Genomic DNA, 20,132 nt, shown 5'->3' on the forward strand with positions numbered 1-20,132 from the left:
CTATTAGAGAGAGAGAGAGAGAGAGAGAGAGAGAGGAAGAGGAGAGAGAGAGAGAGAGAGGAGAGAGAGAGAGAGAGAGAGAGAGAGAGAGAGAGAGAGAGAGAGAGAGAGAGAGAGAGAGAGAGAGAGAGAGAGAGAGAGAGAGAGAGAGAGAGAGAGAGAGAGAGAGAGAGAGAGAGAGAGAGAGAGAGAGGAGAGAGAGAGAGAGAGAGAGAGAGAGAGAGAGAGAGAGAGAGAGAGAGAGAGAGAGAGAGAGAGAGAGAGAGAGAGAGAGAGAGAGAGAGAGAGAGAGAGAGAGAGAGAGAGAGAGAGCAAGAGAGAGAGAGGTAGAGAGAGAGATGTAGAGAGAGAGAGAGAGAACGAGAGAGGAGGAGGTAGAGAGAGAGAGAGAGAGAGAGAGAGAGAGAGAGAGAGAGAGAGAGAGAGAGAGAGAGAGAGAGAGACAAAATGTACCTTAACGAGGAGGTAGAACTTCCCAGCAGCCTCTGTCCAGGCTCCTCCAGGAGGGTGAATCCTCATTATGACTTCCAGGAGCAGATAAAGGAAGCTACCAGGCTTCTGGAGAAGGAACAGGGGACATGAGTGAGTGTCTACAGATCTGATATGACAACAGTGTGTATAGCATAGATAAACAACAGGATGTTCCATTCTTAGGGCCACTTACAGATATAGGAAGAGATGTCTTTCCTTCTAGAAGGCTTAGTAGAACGAATTCATAAAAAACATCTGCGAAGTTGATGCGGTCGATCTGAAGTCAAACAAATAGGATAATTACATAATCTTCATTGACAAGCACTTTAGAAAGTCTCATTGAGTAGATGTTAGATGAGAAGACGGTGCCTGCAGCTAACGCTCAAGCTTGCATGTAGACCTACTCCTACGAGAGCCATCTCCTGCTCTAGTCGCTCCCTGTTTGCTGGCTCATTAATGAAGTTCACCAGTAGGTCGTAGGCCTGCTGAAACTGCCTCACATCCTCAAAACAAAACAATCATAAAATTCCTTAAAACTTAGATCATAAACTCAAAGATTCAGGTCTGTAATTCAAAGGGCCTCCGATTGTTTGGCTAGTATGACGTTGAAACTTTTTTTTGGGGGGATTTCACATTGAATTCACATTAGTTGACAACTCAACCAAATGTAAATCAAAACGAGACGTTGAAATGACATCTGTGCCCAGTGGGAACTATATATCTGGTCTGATGAACGTTGCACAATTATGTAATTGGTTACCTGCTGGTTGAGCTCGGATAGTCCACTCAACACCATCCTCCCAGCATGGGTGAGGTAATTGAGGGAGGTACTGTCTGAGGATGTCAGAGCCTGTGAGAACAAGACAGTACATTTACAAATAGTCCAGAAATGTTCATGAAGTGAAATACAAAAGGTGCTAAATTCACATTTTCTCACCTCCATAGCACGTCTGATACCGGCCAGCCTCAGAGAGAAGTTGGTTGTCCCTTGGTTTTCAAAGTAACGCCTGTAAATAGAAATGTTCAATAACAAATGTTCAACCTAAGAAGCTAAAACATCAGTGCCATGAAATTAAGAAATCATTTTATGTTAGCCTATATTATAACTGCAGGATTCAGAAAGACCATACCAATGTAGGATCTTAATTTGATCACTCTTTTGTTGCTGAGAATTTTCCTGCACGGCAGGAAATGCAAACTTGTAGCGTATTTGTAATTTTCAAGTTTGTAATTTCCACTTTGAAATTTTAGACTCGATTTGCCCTAACGAAAAATGTATCCTGTTGCTGCAGGATTATTTTCCTGCTGTAGCAAACTGTCTCAAATTAAGATCCTACATCTGTATAACTACAATATTGGGCAGATTATTTCAAAGCAAAGGTTTTTACTATAGATGAACACATGAAAGCGAACTCACCGCAACTGGGGCACATCTGCAGCATTATTTTGCTCCTCCACAAACTCCTCCTCAAACTCCTAAAACAGACATCACATTAACTTAAACTCTACTAAACTGCATTTCACCTGCAACATCAACTGAAGCAGACAAAACATTCAGTGACATCATAACAATACTTTCATCTTGACCTAACAACTTGACCCTTGACAGACAACACAAACCTATCGATACCAAAACAATGACACACACCTGTACACACAAGTACAAATGAAATAAGAATTATTGACTGTAGAAAGAGTTTTACCTGAGGAGTGCTGTCAGGGGTCTGGTCCTGGTCCTGGGTGGAGTGGTAAGGTGGAGGGGGACTGGGAGGGGAATCGGAAGGGAAAGGGGGAGGCGGAGAATTCTGGGGGAACTGGTGAGAGGAGCCAGAGGACGGCTCATGAGGGGTGGTGATGATGTCAGAGGTGGAGAACTGATATGCCATCATCTCATCCCCCCTCTCCTGGTACCCCTCCACTGTGGTGGAGATATCCACCTGCTGTTTAACACACAACATGTGACACTGTCAGCCCAACACTGAAAACCACCATATTGAAAACCCCTCAACCAAACACTGAAATAAATCATAACACAGAGAAACAACGGGGTGTACCTGGGCATCCTCATAATAGGTGAACTCAGACCTCCTCTTGACAAGGCAGGACATGAGACCATGGATCCTTCTACCAAGGAACTAAAAATGAGGCAAGAGATTAGAACGTGTAATTTCATTTTCTGTCAACATGTATTTATTCAAATAGGTAAATGGACATTTGCCACTTTACATTTTTTCTGTGAAAAATTGCCTGACTGTACCTTAATACCAGTCAGCTTCTTGTTGGTGAGGACCACCTGGACGAGACCCTTTAAAAGAGACAGAGAAACATTACATTTCATCCAGGAAATATAAGTAGACCTATAGCATGTGCGTCATTTGACACAAATCAGGTGCATTTGAGACGAAAGACCAGTTGAGAATCTCTCACCCATGGGTCCAGGATTTTTTCCTGGATGACTCTGCTCCACCACAGCTGCTTCTCCACTCCCCTCACAATGCACAGGTGATGCATGTCCTCTTCATTTTGCTATAAAGAAAAAACTCCTTCAGTCTCCAGACCTCTCTCTATATGTTAGCTGTAGATGTCTATAACATTTGGCAGGCGATTTCAGTTCTGAGTATAATCCCTGGCAGTGATATAGAGCCCACATGATGTTCGTACGACAAGTTTCCCCTATGTTTCAATTAGGGACAGACATACAAAAGAAAACCCAGAGACAATTGGGAGTTCAAATACACAGGTGTGTTCATAAATGTTAAGAATATGTCTGAAGTACCTGCACTCGTCCATAATGGATATTCCAGTAATGGAAATGAAACGAACCCCAGTTCCCAACCAGCTGCAACTTCTCATAGGGAAAACCAGAGTCTTCCCTATTTGGCTGAAAAACAAAGACATCCCCTAATTATAGAGATTGCTCTGTGATTAATAAGACACACAATTGTGGAGATAGAGGACATGGTAATGTGTACTATTACTAATCAGCTATGACTGTCTAATAATGTGATTGACTACCTGTGAATGGCTATCTGAAGGTGCTGACAGTTCGTCAAGCACTAGCCTCCCAGCTTCAGTGAGGTGAATGGTAGGCTCCTCAATAACCAATTTGGAAGTCTGTGAAAAAAAAGGGAACAGGGTAAAGTAAATTCTCCCTATAAGATCAGATGAGCTTTGGTTAATAATGTGTTTGGTTACCTGTGTGTTTAACACTGCAAGCTCTGTTACCAGCATTCTCCCAGCACGAGTGAGGTAGTAGACTGGTTTGGCCTTGGAGAAGACAGGCTATGAAGACAAGGGAATATGTTTTTTCATTATGTGGTTTTATAGAAAACTAGTGACTTGATGTTAATCTTTAATATCCTCTAAAGACCAGAGAGTATCAGAATGGATAGACTCACAAAGATAGGAACACACAAGGGTCCAGACCAAGGGATTAAAGCCAGACAGGACCGGTGCCCAACCTCCTCATCCACATACTAAGGAACAAGACAGGATTAAATTAAGAGTCAGTTTGAATGATAGACAGGTAGCCTATAGGACTGACAGACTGGAATAGGGAGGATCGCAAGAGGAGGCCACTGCATGATAGATTCTAAGACAATTGGCAGTTGAAATACACATGTCTGTGTTCAAAGGTTAAGGAAACATCTGAGGTACCTGCCTATGAATGGTTACCTGTTCATTTTGAGAGGACAGTTCCTCCCATACCATCCTCCTAGCAGGAGTGAAACTGATGATAATGGCCTGCTCCATTGAGAAAATCTGAGAAAATGAGGGAACAGCTTTAAAGATATCAAAGTATTCTACTAGTGGATACTGAAGGTAATTATCCCTATTAGATCAGATGAGTAATGGTTAATAATCTGAATGGTTACCTGTGTGTTTAACATTGCCATCTCTCTCACCAGCATCCTCCCAGCGTGGGTAAGATAATAAATTGGCTGCAGTTTGACAGGCTATAAAAAAAGGGAATATGTTTACAGAAATGTATTTCCAGAAGTTTCTTTTAGAAAAAGTTATGTTTATGTTTAAGCCCCCCTAAAGACCAGAGAGTATCAGAATGGATGGACTTACAGCGTTTGAAACCCACAGAGGTCCAGACCAAGGGATTAAAGCCAGACAGGGCTGCTGCCGAACCTCCTCATCCACGTACTAAGGAACAAGACAGGATCAATTTAAGAGTCAGTTTGAATGATAGACTGGTACTGTATAGGAGTAAAATATTGGCATAGGGAAGATTGCAAGAGGAGGCCACTGCAATGATAATAGTTGAAATACACAGGTCTGATATAAATGTTAAGAACATGTCTGAAGTACCTGCAGATGAATGGCTACCTCTTCAAGCTGAGAGGACAGTTCATCCAATACCATCATGCCAGCACGAGAGATGAAAATGTGCTGCTCAATCTTGCAAATCTGTAAGAAAATGAGGGAACAGTTTTAAGGGCATCAAAGTATCCCACTACCATAGTAGATACTGAAGGTAATCCTGCCAATTAGATAAAATGAGCTTTGTCCAATAATCTGCATGGTTACCTGTGTGTTTAACACTGCCAGCTCTCTCACCAGCATCCGTCCAGCATGGGTAAGGTAATAAGTTGGCTGCAGTGTTACAGACTATTACAAAAATAGGGAATATGTTTACAGAAATGTATTTTCATATTGTTCTACAGAAAGCATCATGTTTATGTTTAAGTTACATAAACCAGTCTAAAGACCAAAGAGTATCAGAATGGATGGACTTACAGAGCTGGGAACCCACAGAGGACCAGACCAAGGGATTAAAGCCAGACAGGTCCGCTGCCCAACCTCCTCATCCACATACTAAGGAACAAGACAGGATCAAATTAAAAGTCAGTTTGAATGATAGACAGGTAGCCTATAGGTCTGACAGACTGCTATAGGGAGGATCACAAGAGGAGGCTACTGCATGATAGATTCTGAGACGCTACACAGGTCTGTGTTGAAAGGTTAAGGAAACATCTGAGGTACCTGCATATGAATGGCTACCTGTTCATTTTGAGAGGACAGTTCATTCCATACCATCCTCCTAGCAGGAGTGAAACAGATGAAAATGGGCTGCTCCGCTGTGAATATCTGTGAGAAAATGAGGGAACGAACATCAAAGTGTTTCACTACCGTAGTGGATACTGAAGGTAATCCTGCCTATTAGATCAGATGAGCTTTGTCCAATAATCTGCATGGTTACCTGCGTGTTTAACACTGCCAGCTCTCTCACCAGCATCCTCCCAGCATGGGTAAGGTAATATGTTGGCTGCAGTTATAAAAAATAGGGAATATGTTTACAGAAATGTATTTCCATATTGTTCTTCAGAAAACGTCATGTTTATGTTTAAAGTACATAAACCAGTTTTAAGACCAGAGAGAAGACCAAAGAGTATCAGAATGGATGGACTTACAGAGCTGGGAACCCACAGAGGTCCAGACCAAGGGATTAAAGCCAGACAGGGCCGGTGCCCAACCTCCTCAACCACATACTAAGGAAGAAAATCAGGATCAATTTATCAGTCAGTAAAATGACAGTTTGAATGACAGATTGTTATTGAACCAATCCTGCTAATGAAGCAGTATTGTTATAATCTGGGTGCCAGTCTGTTTCAGCTCTCTGTCCACTCCTTATGGGATTGTGATGCCAATATCATATTGCCACGATGGAATTGGCAAGAGAGCAGAAAGACTGGCACCCAAGCTATTGATAGGCCTGCAGCATTCTTACCTGAACAAGGACTGGGTCCTCCTGGTCCAGGGTGGGCTCATTATCTTTATGAAAAACAATAAAGGATTGTTTTCTCTAAGTTTAATAAATACTAGCTACAAGACACTAGACATCTGTCCATGAAGTTAGGCTGATCATATATTTACTTGTGTTTTATATTGTATGACATCAAATGTATTTATGTGTCTGCATAATGTACCAACATGTTCAATTAAACCTAAAGCAACGGTTTGGTTTCAAAGGAGCAAGTTTGTTTGTTGTTGTTAATCTAGGGCTACACTGTAAAAAATGTCATCACCATGATTGCTACCTAAATGACACCCTATTCCCTATTTAGTGCACTACTTTTGACCAGCGCCTTTTAACCATAGAACTATGGGTCCTGGTCAAAATAAGAAATAGGGTATTGGGTGGCATTTGGGACTATTACTATTTAGACATTGTCAAATATGTAAACTTACCCTCCTCAACCGTGACAACACGGTCCACGCTCTCCACGGTGGCCAGTGCATCCTCACCGATACCGTAATATTTGCTATATGTGGTCCTCTGTAGCTCAGCTGGTAGAGCACGGGGCTTGTAACGCCAAGGTAGTGGGTTCGATCCCCGGGACCACCCATACACAAAAAAAATGTATGCACGCATGACTGTAAGTCGCTTTGGATAAAAGCGTCTGCTAAATGGCATATTATTATTATAAAAGTAGACTGGCGAACCGGTCGCAAACAACAGGTCCGCTGCACACAGAAGCGACCTCTCGCGGAGGAATCTCAGCGGGGTCGCTTTCAACAAACGACTGAACATTGACCTACTCATTATCGCTCTACATACTGCAGTGATTTTGACTGAGTTCAAAACCATCTGACAATTCTTTCTTAGAATTACAGGGTTTTATAGGGACCATTAATACGTCAAAGTCTTCCATAAGTCATGGTTGGCTATGTCACAATGGGATAAACATGTTTATCAAACTGATTAAAAAACACTCAACAGTGACATCAATTAAATTGAATTTTGAGCATGATTTGGGAGTTTATACAATTGTAAACTATGAAACCATTGTTTAGAGAACAGTAGGAGTATAACCATTTAGAAAATACTGTATCTATGGCTCTGAGTAGGAGTAGAAGGGACAGCGTCACAATGCGCTCGCCATGGTTCTGAAAAAGAACGTTGCTGCGTTCATCAGCTCTGTGATGTTCTAGGCGGAGACACTCACTGAACCACTCACTTTCACGTTCAAGGTGTCAAAGCGTTCAACCAACATGCATTGGACTAAAACATCATTCAAATAGTTACTAAAAAGCCTACAGATATGTTTTACATTATTATTTTAAATCTCCTGCATAAATCAGCTGAGATAGCCTACTCTTCTCATCTCTTCGCCCTCCTGCCCTGGTGGTTATATCTGAGCGTTTTGATAACTGATTGATAATTTGGATTATTCATATCCAAAGTGAAATGCTGATTGTGTCATATTTATAATGTAGGCCTAGTAGCCCACGTTTCATGACATAACCCTAATCCTAAAATAGACTAAAATTGAAACCCTGGGCGAGCACACAAGCTCTGGCTGTACAGCCGGCAACAATAATACATCCAAAGAGGGTGGCTGTTGAGGAAAACCAGTACACCAACACAAATCTTCATTAGGAGATAAAAGTAATCAGAGGCTAAAAGAAAATGGCAGACAATAGAAATCGAATGCGTATGTTACGGCTGGTTAGTGTTTTAATTACGAAGGACTCCCACAAATCTATTGTCTCTAAAAAACTGTAGGCTGCATATTGGTGGTCAAAGTGGTCGAAACGGTGTAGTGATCCTCGCTAATACAGTGAGCCACATTACAATTCTGACCAAGTGGGTTAAATCTGTTGGAGCGATGCGTAGGGTGTGTGCCTTTCACGCATGTAACCTGTGTTCGCTTCCCCGCCACTCGTTTGCTACACTATTTTAGGAAAGGGACATCTTCATGACCAACAATCTTACTCTAAAAACGTTTGTGAAAAAAGTTTGGTCAGTCTGTGAAAGTTAGAAAAGGTTGGTTAGTCTGTGAAAGTTAGAAACTTCCAGCAGGAATTGACAGTCATCAGTCAAGGTGGTTGGATTATATAGCTACAGTGGTGCTATGGTTCCAAAAGTGCTGGTGATAAAATTAACATTACTGGCATACACATTTCAAAACAAAAGCCTATGATCAGGTATGGTGTTTTGGAAATGTTGTTAAACCCAACAGTCTATACTCTATAACACAAAGTGTGATGTCCCCAATGATAAAATTGCATGTTACTCTAATTGTGAGATGTGTTACAGTTTACAATAGGCTACTTGGGTCTACTATACCTTCATCCTTTATTAAAGCATTCGGTTGCTAGCATTATCTCCACAAGCAAGGGTATCCTGGGGAAAGACAAATCTTCTCCTCCCAGTAGACTAACTGGATCAAAGCCAGTAGCCTCCAACATTACTGCTAGATAGCCATGTAAACACGAACCTCAGTGGCAGAGCTAAAGCTCATCTGAGATCTTGCATAGGCTGCTGTTTACCATAATCAGGATATTTTTTTACAAACCTTGGCGATACTTTCTTTGTTCTCGATTCGGAAGAAACTTGTCTCTTATGAACATCTGTGTGCAGTTGCAGGTGGAACTCCAAAAAACAGAGAATATTCAGAAAAATATTAAATCCACTTTTTGTATTGAGCGATAAATACCGCTTTCATATGTGTAGATCTTTCTTTTGGTCGCACTGTGGGAAGTGCTGTCATTAAGGCTACTTCTACAAGCGGCCGCAGCCGCTTCGCATAGAAACGACTAGTTACTGCAACGGTGTTGGGAAATGTGAGATGTGCACAGCTAAAATGCCGAGGACTGTGCAAAAGGTGGATTTAATATATTTTTTGTCGAATTTTCTCTAGTTTTTGGAGTATGCTACCTGTAACTGCACACAGACGTTTATAAGAGACACATTTCTTCCTAGGTTAGGGGTCTATAATTGTAAAATAAATGTGTTTGATTGAATAACTAGCCTAATCTAACTATCGTGGTCATACATCTGGACTCTTCATCATCATCATCAACACTTTGAATTACTAAGGAATATTCCTATAGCAACTGGTTGCTAGGGGAAACGAGACACTAGCATTATCCTCTTGTTGTGAGACTGAGAGGGAGGATTGGAGAAGTGCACGAGGAGGGGTGGGAAGCAGAGAAGACGGAGCATGGTTGAAATTCCACCAAATGGATAAGAAGAGGCAGACAAAGTTTGACACATTTATGTTTTCAGTGGTTGACCGACACGAATGAACGAGTAAACCTTGTTTTAGCCTAGTGAAGTATCACAAATTAATACCTCAGTATTAATTATCCACTGCACGGAATCTCCATGAGGGCACAAGTCTGCATGACGATTTTCGCGTAAAGAGAGGCAGCGCGGGAGAGCTGACTTGTCGCCTGGCAGGTATGTTCTGCTATTTTGAATAAAGCTAGCCATACAGCTAATATAAGTTTTAGGCTATTATTAATTTCGTATAGCTAACTAAATAAATGAAGCTATCTAACAGCAATGCTGTTGTGGGCTTACACATGTAATAATTACAACCAGGAGCCTATAATGGAGGAAGTCAGCTTTTCAGTCAGTCCTATCATTTATATTGAAAATAGGTTATTATAACACAAGGTAAACACACATTTACAATAATTGTTAGGTCTATGTTATTAGCCAAAAATGTACTGATACAAGTACAGAAACATTCATAGCCAGAGGCAACCTAGGCTACACTGCAATTAACACTATACTTATTATACACGCTATGTTCTACAGTGCTGATTCTAAGAACAGGGTTAATTCCCATAAAGTATTAGTATCTCTGTCTCTATCACATACATGCATGGCCAAGGAAGATAGGTTGCATAAACAGATACAAATATAGAGCGATAAGGCGCAAGGGGGACAGGGGAAGAGAATAAACAGTGAGAGGGAAAGAATTGGTGAGTACGCTCTGTCCTGCAAATGCCAGAGCACATCAGCGCCGGAGCTACATCTAGTTTGATGTATGGAAGTAGCCTACTCGATTGCCTATCCAGGGGCCTTGTATGTGATCAGACCTGTTGAAGGTGGGGTTCGTGTGTGAATGTGAGTATGAAAGTGTGAGTATGTATAGCTGTAAGTATGAGAACGTATCAGTGTAAACTAGGGGTGTAACGATTCGTTTTAACAACGATTCGATTTGTATCACGATTCGTGGTTGTCGATACGATTCAAGGACGATATTGGTTCATTTAGAACGATACGATCCGAAACGATTCAGTGACTTGAAATCGATTCAGTAACCTTTTAGCCAAAAATTCAACCAGTGTGACTGAAATAAATACCTGGATACTGGACAGTGCAGGTGAAGTTTCCTAGATTCCTGTTTCTTGTAATGGAATCAGGTATCAATTAATTATGAATATAAATAAACAAGTAAACAACAATGAATGGCAAATGCATTCACATTTTATTTGAATAAAGTGCAAACAACACTTTAGGTTGAATTAACAGGAAGTTAAAATTGTCTGATCTCATTTTCAATATTCAATACATTTTCAATAAAAGTACAGTAAGTGCAACCAACATTTCAACAGTAGGTTTACCTGCTACTTCTGCTTTTGTTTTTCAACATAAAAATATTACAATATTAATATCAAAAATAAAGTGCAACCAACATCTCTTCAGGTTGAATTAACAGTAGGTTTACCTGCTACTTCTGCTTTTGTTTTTCAACATAAAAATATTACAATATTAATATAAAAAATAAAGTGCAACCAATATCTCTTCAGGTTGAATAAAGAGTAGGTTTACCTGCTACTTCTGCTTTTGTTTTTCAACATTACAATACAAATACAGTATTAATATCAAAAATAAAGTGCAACCAACATCTCTTCAGGTTGAATTAACAGTAGGTTTACCTGCTACTTCTGCTTTAGTTTTTCAACATTACAATACAAATACAGTATTAATATCAAAAATAAAGTGCAACCAACATTTCTTCAGGTTGAATGAGCAGTGGATGAACCTGCTACTACTCTCATTTTAATAAACAAACAATATTCAACAAAAGATCAAGTGTAACCTACTAGGCTACTCTTCAATGACTACAGATTTTTTTTCAAAAATATCAACTGATCAACATGATCTGGCTGCAGAACACTTCTCTGTGCGTTCACTATGTCGCCAGCAGTACTAAAAACTCGTTCTGCTGGCACACTGGTGCCTGGAATGCACAGGTACCGTTTAGCAAGGGTGGAAAGTACAGGTAGCTCTTTCTCCTGAGATCTCCACCACTTCATGGCATTTTCAGTCAAAGGCAACGCATCTTTTGCTCGGTACTTTAACACCTCTGCTCTGGCTGTCTCGCTTGTGGATTTTCTTTCTCTTTGGGTGAAGGAATCGCCAAACAGCGCATCTAAGGCTTTCTTCTTACAAGGAGGTGACTCATTTGGAGCTACAATATAAGAAATATATTTCAAAATATAGTCATGTTTCTCATTAATACAAAACAACAACAATCTTTTATTGGTATCACATGAAACACACCTGTGGTCTCTTCATTGAATCCTGACAGCTTTGTGCTTGAGCTTCCCTCGTCTTCCTCCTGATTTCCCATTGCTTGCATCTATTGATGTAAGAATGTGTGAACTGTTCAAATTTCTGCTCTGTAATACTGCACACATACATTTAGAGGAAGATAAAGAACAGATGAGATTTGAGAGAGGACAAATGAAAGGGGAGAAGAGAAAAGAGCAGAGGAAAGAGGAGAGAAGAGTTACCTGGTGGGACACTTCTGCCTCAAAAACCAGTTTTGTGTAGACCTGTTCTCTGTCCTCTTTTTCCAGGTAGGGCAGTTCTTTAAATCGCGGGTCCAACGCTGATGCTGTTTAAAGAACAAGAATATTGCATTCATTGCATTATTAAATTAAGTTGACCTGAAATTGCAAGTGATGACCACCTCCTCATACACAAAATAATCAGAAGATTAAACTTTAGTATGTTTAAAAGAAATGTGGCACAGTGATGATGTAAAGCCACCATGAACTAAGAATTGTATTGCAGATATCTTGTTTACTTTTCCATATGAAAAAACAACTCAAATTCAAACTTGAAAACGCAAAGGTGTGGCATTTTACAAATTAATACAGTCTAATAACCTAAAATATTAACCAAGTTGATTTTAATTAAGACTCCAAATTAATTACCTATGTTGAGAGCATCTTGGGTGCCTCTGTAGCGTGTGGAGAGGTCACTGGCCATCACCCTCTTAATCTCTGCAACCAGGGTTGAGTCGTCTTCGCATGGCTGTAGGTGTTTCAGCAGTTTTGCTTGAAGAGGAGCAATTACAGAGAGAGTTGGCTGGTCTTCTTCACACATCACAGTGGTTGCCATTTTGACAGGACCCATCAACTGAACAATGTCATCCATGTTGGCAATATCACTCTCACTCAGCGTGCCTACATCTGTGACCCTCTTTCGTAGATCCTTGGACATCAGAGTTGCCATTATAGCTGGCTGTTGTTCCAAAAAACGTTCAAGCATTTCGAATGAACTGTTCCATCTGGTGATTATGTCTTGGATCAGTTTATGTTTTGGTAAATCCATCAGGGTTTGTTTTTCCTCTAGGGCGTGACATGCAATCGGGCTGCGGTGAAAATATCCAACAATATTTCGCACTTTCCCCAACAACCTGGAAGCACGGTCCACCCCCAAACCCTTCTGCGAGGCAAGGTTGAGTGTATGTGCGAAGCAGGTAATGTGTGGACTGAACTGGGCTTCTGCACCGGCCACAATCATATTCCTGGCGTTATCTGTGACGATGGCAGGATTCTTGTCGTAGATTTTCCACTCCATGCAGGCTTCACGCAGTAACGCGCCAATATTTTTACCAGTATGGGCTTCATTTAAAACTCTGGTTAGCAGAACAAAGGTCTTCATTTTCCACTCCGGATCAATGTGATGAGAGGTAATTGTCACATACCCTTGATTTGAGCATGACGTCCAGCCATCTGTCGTTATCGCTACTCGTTCAGCTTGAGAAAGCGACAGCTTCACATCATTCTTAGTACTTTCGTACAATGCAGGAATAACCTTTTCTGAGAAGTGTGGTCGGCTTGGTATTGTGTACCTTGGCTCCAATGTTTGAATCATTTCATGGAATCCCGGATTTTCAACCACACTGTAGGGTCGCATGTCTTTGCAGATAAACTTGGCAATTGTTGCCGTGATGTTTTTCGCCCGAGCTGAGTTTTGGCCTAGTCTCTGACTAAACATGCAGGCGAGACCTGAGGCTTCTGCAGAGTTGACTTTACCTTTCGCTGCTGTAGCAGCGGGAACGCTGCAAGAGGTGCCTGGACGGTCGGTGTTGTGTGAAATCCCATGGCGCCTTAGTAGGTGGTTGGAGAGATTTGTCGTGTTGCCGTTGTACTTTACTTGACCTTTACATATCCTACAAACAGCGAGCGACTTATTTAGAACATCTCCGTCTTTGCAAAAGCCAAAGTGTTTCCACACACTGGACCGCAATGGTGGCTTGATAATTTCTCGCTCGTCGGCTTCTCCTCTGTAGTTCGCCATGCTATGTTTGGTTGTCTTTGCGCTGCTGTTGGCGCGATGACGTCACGGATAGGCAGACTGAATCGAGTAATGTTTAAAGCCTTTATCATTAAAAGTGCTAAGAAAAAACATCCATATAAAGTCTGACGTGCTTAAATCCAATGGGTTATTTCCTAGTATCGATACAATCGATTTATTACATTTTAAAACGATGTTAGATCCATATATGTTGTCCAAAAGGCCAACTCGCCGAGCACAGATCGATGTAGTTGGATCATAGGAATATAAATCGATACATCGATGTAGTAGATGGATCGTTACACCCCTATTATCTATGCATAGTCACTTTACCCCTACCTACATGTACAAATTACCTCGACCGACCTGTACCCCTGCACATTGACTCGGTACTGGTACCTCCTGTATATAGCCTCGTTATTGTTATTTTATTGTGTTACTTTTTATTTTTTACTTTAGTTTATTTAGTAAATATTTTCTTAACTCTATTTCTTGAACTGCATTGTTGGTTAAGGTCTTGAAAGTAAGCATTTCACTGTTGTATTCGGCGCATTTGACAAATACAATTTTATTTTATTTGACAATCAATTTATTAGCTAATCTGAGAAATTTACTGGACTTGTAACCTTAGAAATTCTGCCTGTATGTGTATCTCTTTCCATTGACGGTAGTTTAATTTTAGATGAGTCTCTTGGAGTTTTAGATGAGTCATTTAGAATAATGAATGAACAAATAACAGCAGTTCACTTTCCTAGATGAGAGGTTTATTCAACATTGTGCACCATCTCATATTTGGATGAGCGCTTACACATGTCCATAATATTTTCTGTAAATAGAAAATATTTACACTTACAAATGTTCGTTTAAAATAAGTTATATTAGACTAGATATGAATGGTTCATATTTCTTACCAGCGCAGACAAAGAGATTGAAGTCTGCCCAAACACCTGTTTCTCTCTCCCCATGTTGTCCAAGAAGTGATGACTAACAGTTAGCACATACTGCTGCTGTGTCTGTGTGTGACAATCAAATTATATTGGCTAACAGCCATTTTCTGAGACTTCCTCCCTTATCATACACCATTTACTAAGAGCCAAGCAACATATTCAAAGGATGGGGAGGTGGATTGTCCAAGTAACCATTTCAAGGACTCTTTTAATAATGCATTTTTGTTTATAATACATTGCCTTTCCTTATCCCCCTAGTAGGGCCCCAGTGCTGCACTAATCTGGAACACACATCTTATCAGGTCAGTCATTTGCACCTCCCAAACAAATCTCTACAGTTTATCATATGATATCAATATCTACAGTATAATGGTTAAAACAAACGTGTCCCATTCAGGGGCTGGCGATAAAAGAAACATTTAATGAAACCACTATTCTAATGCATTGATTTCTCTTGCCCTTAGTGACAGTGGCTTCACAGGTAGATGTTTATCCTCAGTTTAGACTGACTGAAGATCACAGGAGAAATGTCAGCACCAATGTCTCCCACCCTGATTCAATAGCATAGATAGTCACATTGCCAGGGAAGTAGATTACATTACATACAAAACCTGCAGTCTGTAATGTACTGTAACTGGAAGGAGAGCTGATTTCATAGTGTGCATTCTTCTGCATTTATAGAGACATATCATCGTCTAGTAGCTACAGTCAGAATACCGGTAGCTACCATTGGTTGTTGCATGCATATGATATGTATTATTTTTTTTAACAGCAAAGTGTGATCGTATCGTAAAGTCAAACTCTAGTCTATAGTAACGTTTGTTGTCAGTATTACGCAAAAAGCCAATTTCCACAATAGTACATCACAGTGTTAAGGAATATCAGGCAAGTACACTCTTGGAGGACAAGCATGCTAGTAATAAACACTACTTTCAGTAGGTGGGTTAGAAACCCCACAGCAACATTTGACCCTTTGGAAGTCTTGGAAGATGCAGAGCGAGGGACTGTGCTACCTGATGGCTCCCTTACCCCGAGGATAACCTCAAACTGATTTGAATTGCAATGGAAAACTAGGATAGACATTGTTGATGATACAGGCCTACAGCTGGAAGACAAACAGCTGGTGACACTCAATTAAAAGGCCAGACATTGGAGTAACTGTTGTTTGGGCACCCCATTAGGTCAGAATTAAATCAAATGAGTCTCTTCTGCCAAAGGGAATAAGGGATAGTTCACTCCAAAATTTGAGTTGGGGTCAGACGTCGGCTAATGTCAAGGCCGTCTGCTGTGTAGATCCAGCACTGTGCCTCAACTCCAAATGAATTGGAAAGACAGGCACCATCTAAAAAAGATGAAATTAGACTGTGCCTATCCTTTCCGAGTTTGTCTCATCTTGACATTAGACCACTTTTGAGGTTTGAATATGTCTGACAAATTTAGATTTTGGAGTGAACTAGACAGTATCACTTTACAGGCAGCTGAGGTCACTATGATTCTTTGGGCCACTTAGCAGTTTGACTTCACAATGCATTGACAGAGCCACTGCTGTGGTTACAGTGGGTAAAAGGCAGGATCAACATATTTGTGTACTTTGGTTTGACTTATTTGGGTTTAGACCTTGTTAGGAACTTTCTGTTAGACATTTGCTATAAAGGCAGGCAAGGCCAAACCTCCCCAGAATTCACAAAACATGTCAAAACACTGTAACGGCCAAGTCCTCAAGATATGAGGCTATAAACATGATACAACTGAGAAGTTCCTAACAAGGCCATGATGTGTATTCTGAGCCACATCATGTATGATACAGTAATAAACTCTGAGAATATCAATGTGTTTGCTGTATTTGCGTATATCTAGCAGTAGCAGCATTTGTGAGACCACTTCCATTCACACATCACCTTGAACATGCAATAATGCAATGTTGGTGTGGAAGTTTACAGTGAGTGTCATCTTAGGATATGTGAGCAAAATACAGCTTTTGTGATCTGTAGCATGGTGTAGTATTGATGTCATGCACACATTGCTGATGATGTCAGTGTTTCAAACAAAAAAATCACTGTATGTTCCTTACATGGTATGTTTTCACGTGAGTGCTTTACCTTCCAAAGTTGCCATTCACTGTAGAAATAATATTGTTTGTCACAGATAGTAGGCTATAGGTTGCATTTCTGGTTTCTTTCTATATCAGTTATTTAGTTGTCCCTTCCAACCGGTTGTTATTCGTCCTTCCTGGCTCGGTCGTTGGGCGCCGCCCTCTGAAGTACCAGGAGGCCAGAGAACGTGAGGGAGATTCCCACCCACCACAACGCAATCTGGGTCTCCCCGAAGATAAGCTGCCCCAAAAAGGCCTGTGGCAAAATACAGGTATTTAAATTTAGTGCACCAGTCATTACACTTATTTCTCTGTATTATTGACAGCACTTAAAACAGAAAATCTGTGTTACATTTATTAATTCAAACCCTACACCTGTAGACTATTAGGCCTATACATTATTTAAATAATTGTAAGTGTATTTTCCACAGGGAAATATGTACTTACGGAACATATGAAGTTGGAAGCAGTGGTGGTCACAGTGGTTTGGGTGGAGGAGGAAGAGTACCTGAGAGCCTTAGCGAGGAATGTCCACATCACAGCATTACAGGTGAAGAGCAGCCCCCCACACAGAAGCCTCAGTGGGATGTGTAGCTGAAACAAACACAATAGACCCCTTTCTGTGTTTGCAAACATTGGCCGCACTAGGGCGATGTGAGCAAGTTGGTGGCAGAACAAGGGGGAGTTCTTATAGAACGCCAGCAAAAAAAGCCTCTATTTACATGTTGCTTATGAGTGCATTTCACACTACTTTTGGATTATAATTGGATTTTAAGGCTCGTATGAATGTCCTGCTTAATATAATGTTTGTGTCATCATCGCAAATCAACTGCATTTTACTTTAAAAAACACTTCAACTTCAACCAGTAAAATGGCTCTTTGGTTAGCTTTTGCTACAGCCTATTTCAATGAGTGTTACCATTCTAGCTAACAACTGCTGCATCCAAAATATTTAATTTGCAAAGATCACAACCAAATATAATCTTTGCGACTGTTCAAGCCAGAATCTAAACATCATTGTAAGCCTATGAGAACCCCAAAATGTTATTTTGTTTAGAAGTAATAAAAACGTAAATCTAGGCAATGTTGAATGGGCACAGATGGTGATGGCTTTTTACTGCCTCCAAGAGTATCATGCATCTGTGCGTGACGTCGGTGTGTCTTGTACTTGGAAGTGGTCTATATGAATGAAAACAATGTTATTTTGCAAATGAGTCACATCAAATAGTTGAGCTCCATTCCAGGGATTTGGGGCCTAATTTAGTTATTTATCTTGATATGTAAATGTATGTAAAAAAAATTATATCTGACGGCTATATAAATAAATAATATGGCTGATAACTCAAACATAAAATCATGTCAGTCACCACGTGCAAACGTTATGAAGGTCATTTCAAGCAGCCTAATTACAATATGGTATTGACATTGAATGGAAAATTGCCCATATGTTAAACCAGGATCACATTCGGCCACTAGAATAAAATGATACGCAACATATAAGAACATATCTTGCTTTAACACAAAAATATATGATGTAACACTGCACTAGGTTGCACGAGCTGCAATGTCGTTGAAGCACGCGGATACGACACGATCTTGACACACAGCATGCGCCTGTCCAGCAGAGCGAGATGCTGAGCGCACGAGCTGGAATCAGGAGCCCCAAACGCATCACTGGAAAACCGCAACTTCTCTTTTCGCGGACGAATTGCTATGCTAACACAAAATTGCTATGCTAACACATTGACATTTACATTATTCAAAGCCACCCGAATCCCATCACGTTAATAATTCAGGCACTTAAACGGCGGCGATTCCTCACCCAGTCACACGCGGTAGTTTCGTCCGGTTGTCTAAATTTCCGCTGCTCTCCCCATGTTCGTAGCCCCGTTTCACATACACCTTTAAGGTAATCGGCTCCAAGTGACAGTTTTGCAGATGAAGATGCGACAGCCCCGAGAAACCCCGCCAGGAGCGCATAGAAAACGCCGGGGAACATGTTGACAACCGAGGCACATATTTTTCTAATCCATCACATTCCTACAGCGGTATTGAGTTGAATGTGGGGGTAAAATCTAATCTGCAGGCTACTTTCTACCAATAACCATACGGAGATAGCCACACCAATCAAAATACTTGCTCAGCGGGTAGGTGCACGACGTGGTTGGACAAAGAACTCCATGGCTTTATAGCATTGTGGGATGAGTAGTTTCTTCAGCAGCATCACGTGTTCAGGAATTCCGTGGATATTGGATAATAATTTATTTCATCAATAGGTCTATGGAATCAATAGGTCTATGAGTGAGTTATAGTCTCTCAAAGGCAATACCCAATTAATGAATCATAATAGGCCTTTAATTAGTCTAAATCATATTTAGAATATTAAAGCCAAATGTTCTATTTTAATCACAAAAAATTATCATACATTAGGCAATAGGCGAGGTTAGCCTTATAGCCTACTACTTTGTTAATCTGCTCTATATTAAAGTTGCAATATGTAACTTTTTGAGCAACCTGACCAAATTCACATAGAAATGTTAGTTATAGTCTAAGAAGCAGTAGATGTGTGCTTTGTGCTTTGTTTCTATGCTTCCCAGTCTTAGGTTTCGTTTTTGCGTCTTTTGGTTTTGTACACCAGCTTCAAACAGCTGAAAATACAATATTTTAGATTATGGAAAATATATTTCACAGTGGTTTAGATGGTACAAGGATTCTCTACAGTATACTTGCTTGCTTTGTCACATAAACTGAAACCAGGAAATGGAAGAGCGATTTCTGCATAGTGCATCTGTTATGTTGGATGGAGTGGAGGATCGATGCTAACAGGGCCTAAAGTTAACTTTTTGGTCCACCAGCCACTGTGGCAGGTAGATTATAGCATCTACCAGCCGCTCAGATTATTTACCAGCAAAATGTTTTTTCGCCATAACTACATTTAAAAAAAAATAAGTAGGACCATACTTTGTAATGTTTTCAAAAACAAGAAATGTATTAGTAAGAAGTAATGTGGTATATTGCTCAATTTCATTACATTTTTTATCAAAATATCAGCGAATTTTTTTTTCAACTGCCCCTTTATGGGCAGGAGGTTACTGTGGTAACAGGGCCACTCGAGTCCTGTCACGTGTCTGTGTGTGTGTTAGATTTGGGATCTGACTAGGCCAGTGGTCACCAACCAGTCGATCGCAATCGCCAAGGAATTCCTAGTATATCACCAAACAATTCTGTAAAAAACCCAACGATAAAGCCTTGCTTTAAAAAAATAATAATAAATAAATAA

The 20,132-nt window shown here is 40.5% G+C and overlaps 1 protein-coding gene and 1 long non-coding RNA gene across 2 annotated transcripts; both read right to left on the minus strand.

The window, feature by feature from the left end:
- Positions 1 to 11,565: 11,565 nt before the first annotated feature.
- Positions 11,566 to 12,701, minus strand: LOC311115604. The gene is made up of 4 exons (XR_014611299.1): positions 12,445 to 12,701; positions 12,019 to 12,122; positions 11,786 to 11,864; positions 11,566 to 11,693 (listed from the first exon to the last, which is right to left on the minus strand). It is a non-coding gene; the product is annotated as an uncharacterized lncRNA (long non-coding RNA).
- A 4,275-nt stretch (positions 12,702 to 16,976) lies between these two features.
- Positions 16,977 to 18,851, minus strand: tmem42b (transmembrane protein 42b; the record flags this gene model as incomplete). The annotated part of the gene is made up of 3 exons (XM_084157275.1): positions 16,977 to 17,108; positions 17,300 to 17,446; positions 18,675 to 18,851. 3 exons carry the CDS (start codon positions 18,849 to 18,851, stop codon positions 16,977 to 16,979), a joined length of 456 nt encoding a protein of 151 aa, XP_084013401.1.
- Positions 18,852 to 20,132: the final 1,281 nt, after the last annotated feature.

This window comes from Coregonus lavaretus (assembly GCF_964263955.1).
Source record: "Coregonus lavaretus genome assembly, chromosome: 3".
In the NCBI taxonomy this organism is placed as follows: Eukaryota; Metazoa; Chordata; class Actinopteri; order Salmoniformes; family Salmonidae; genus Coregonus; species Coregonus lavaretus.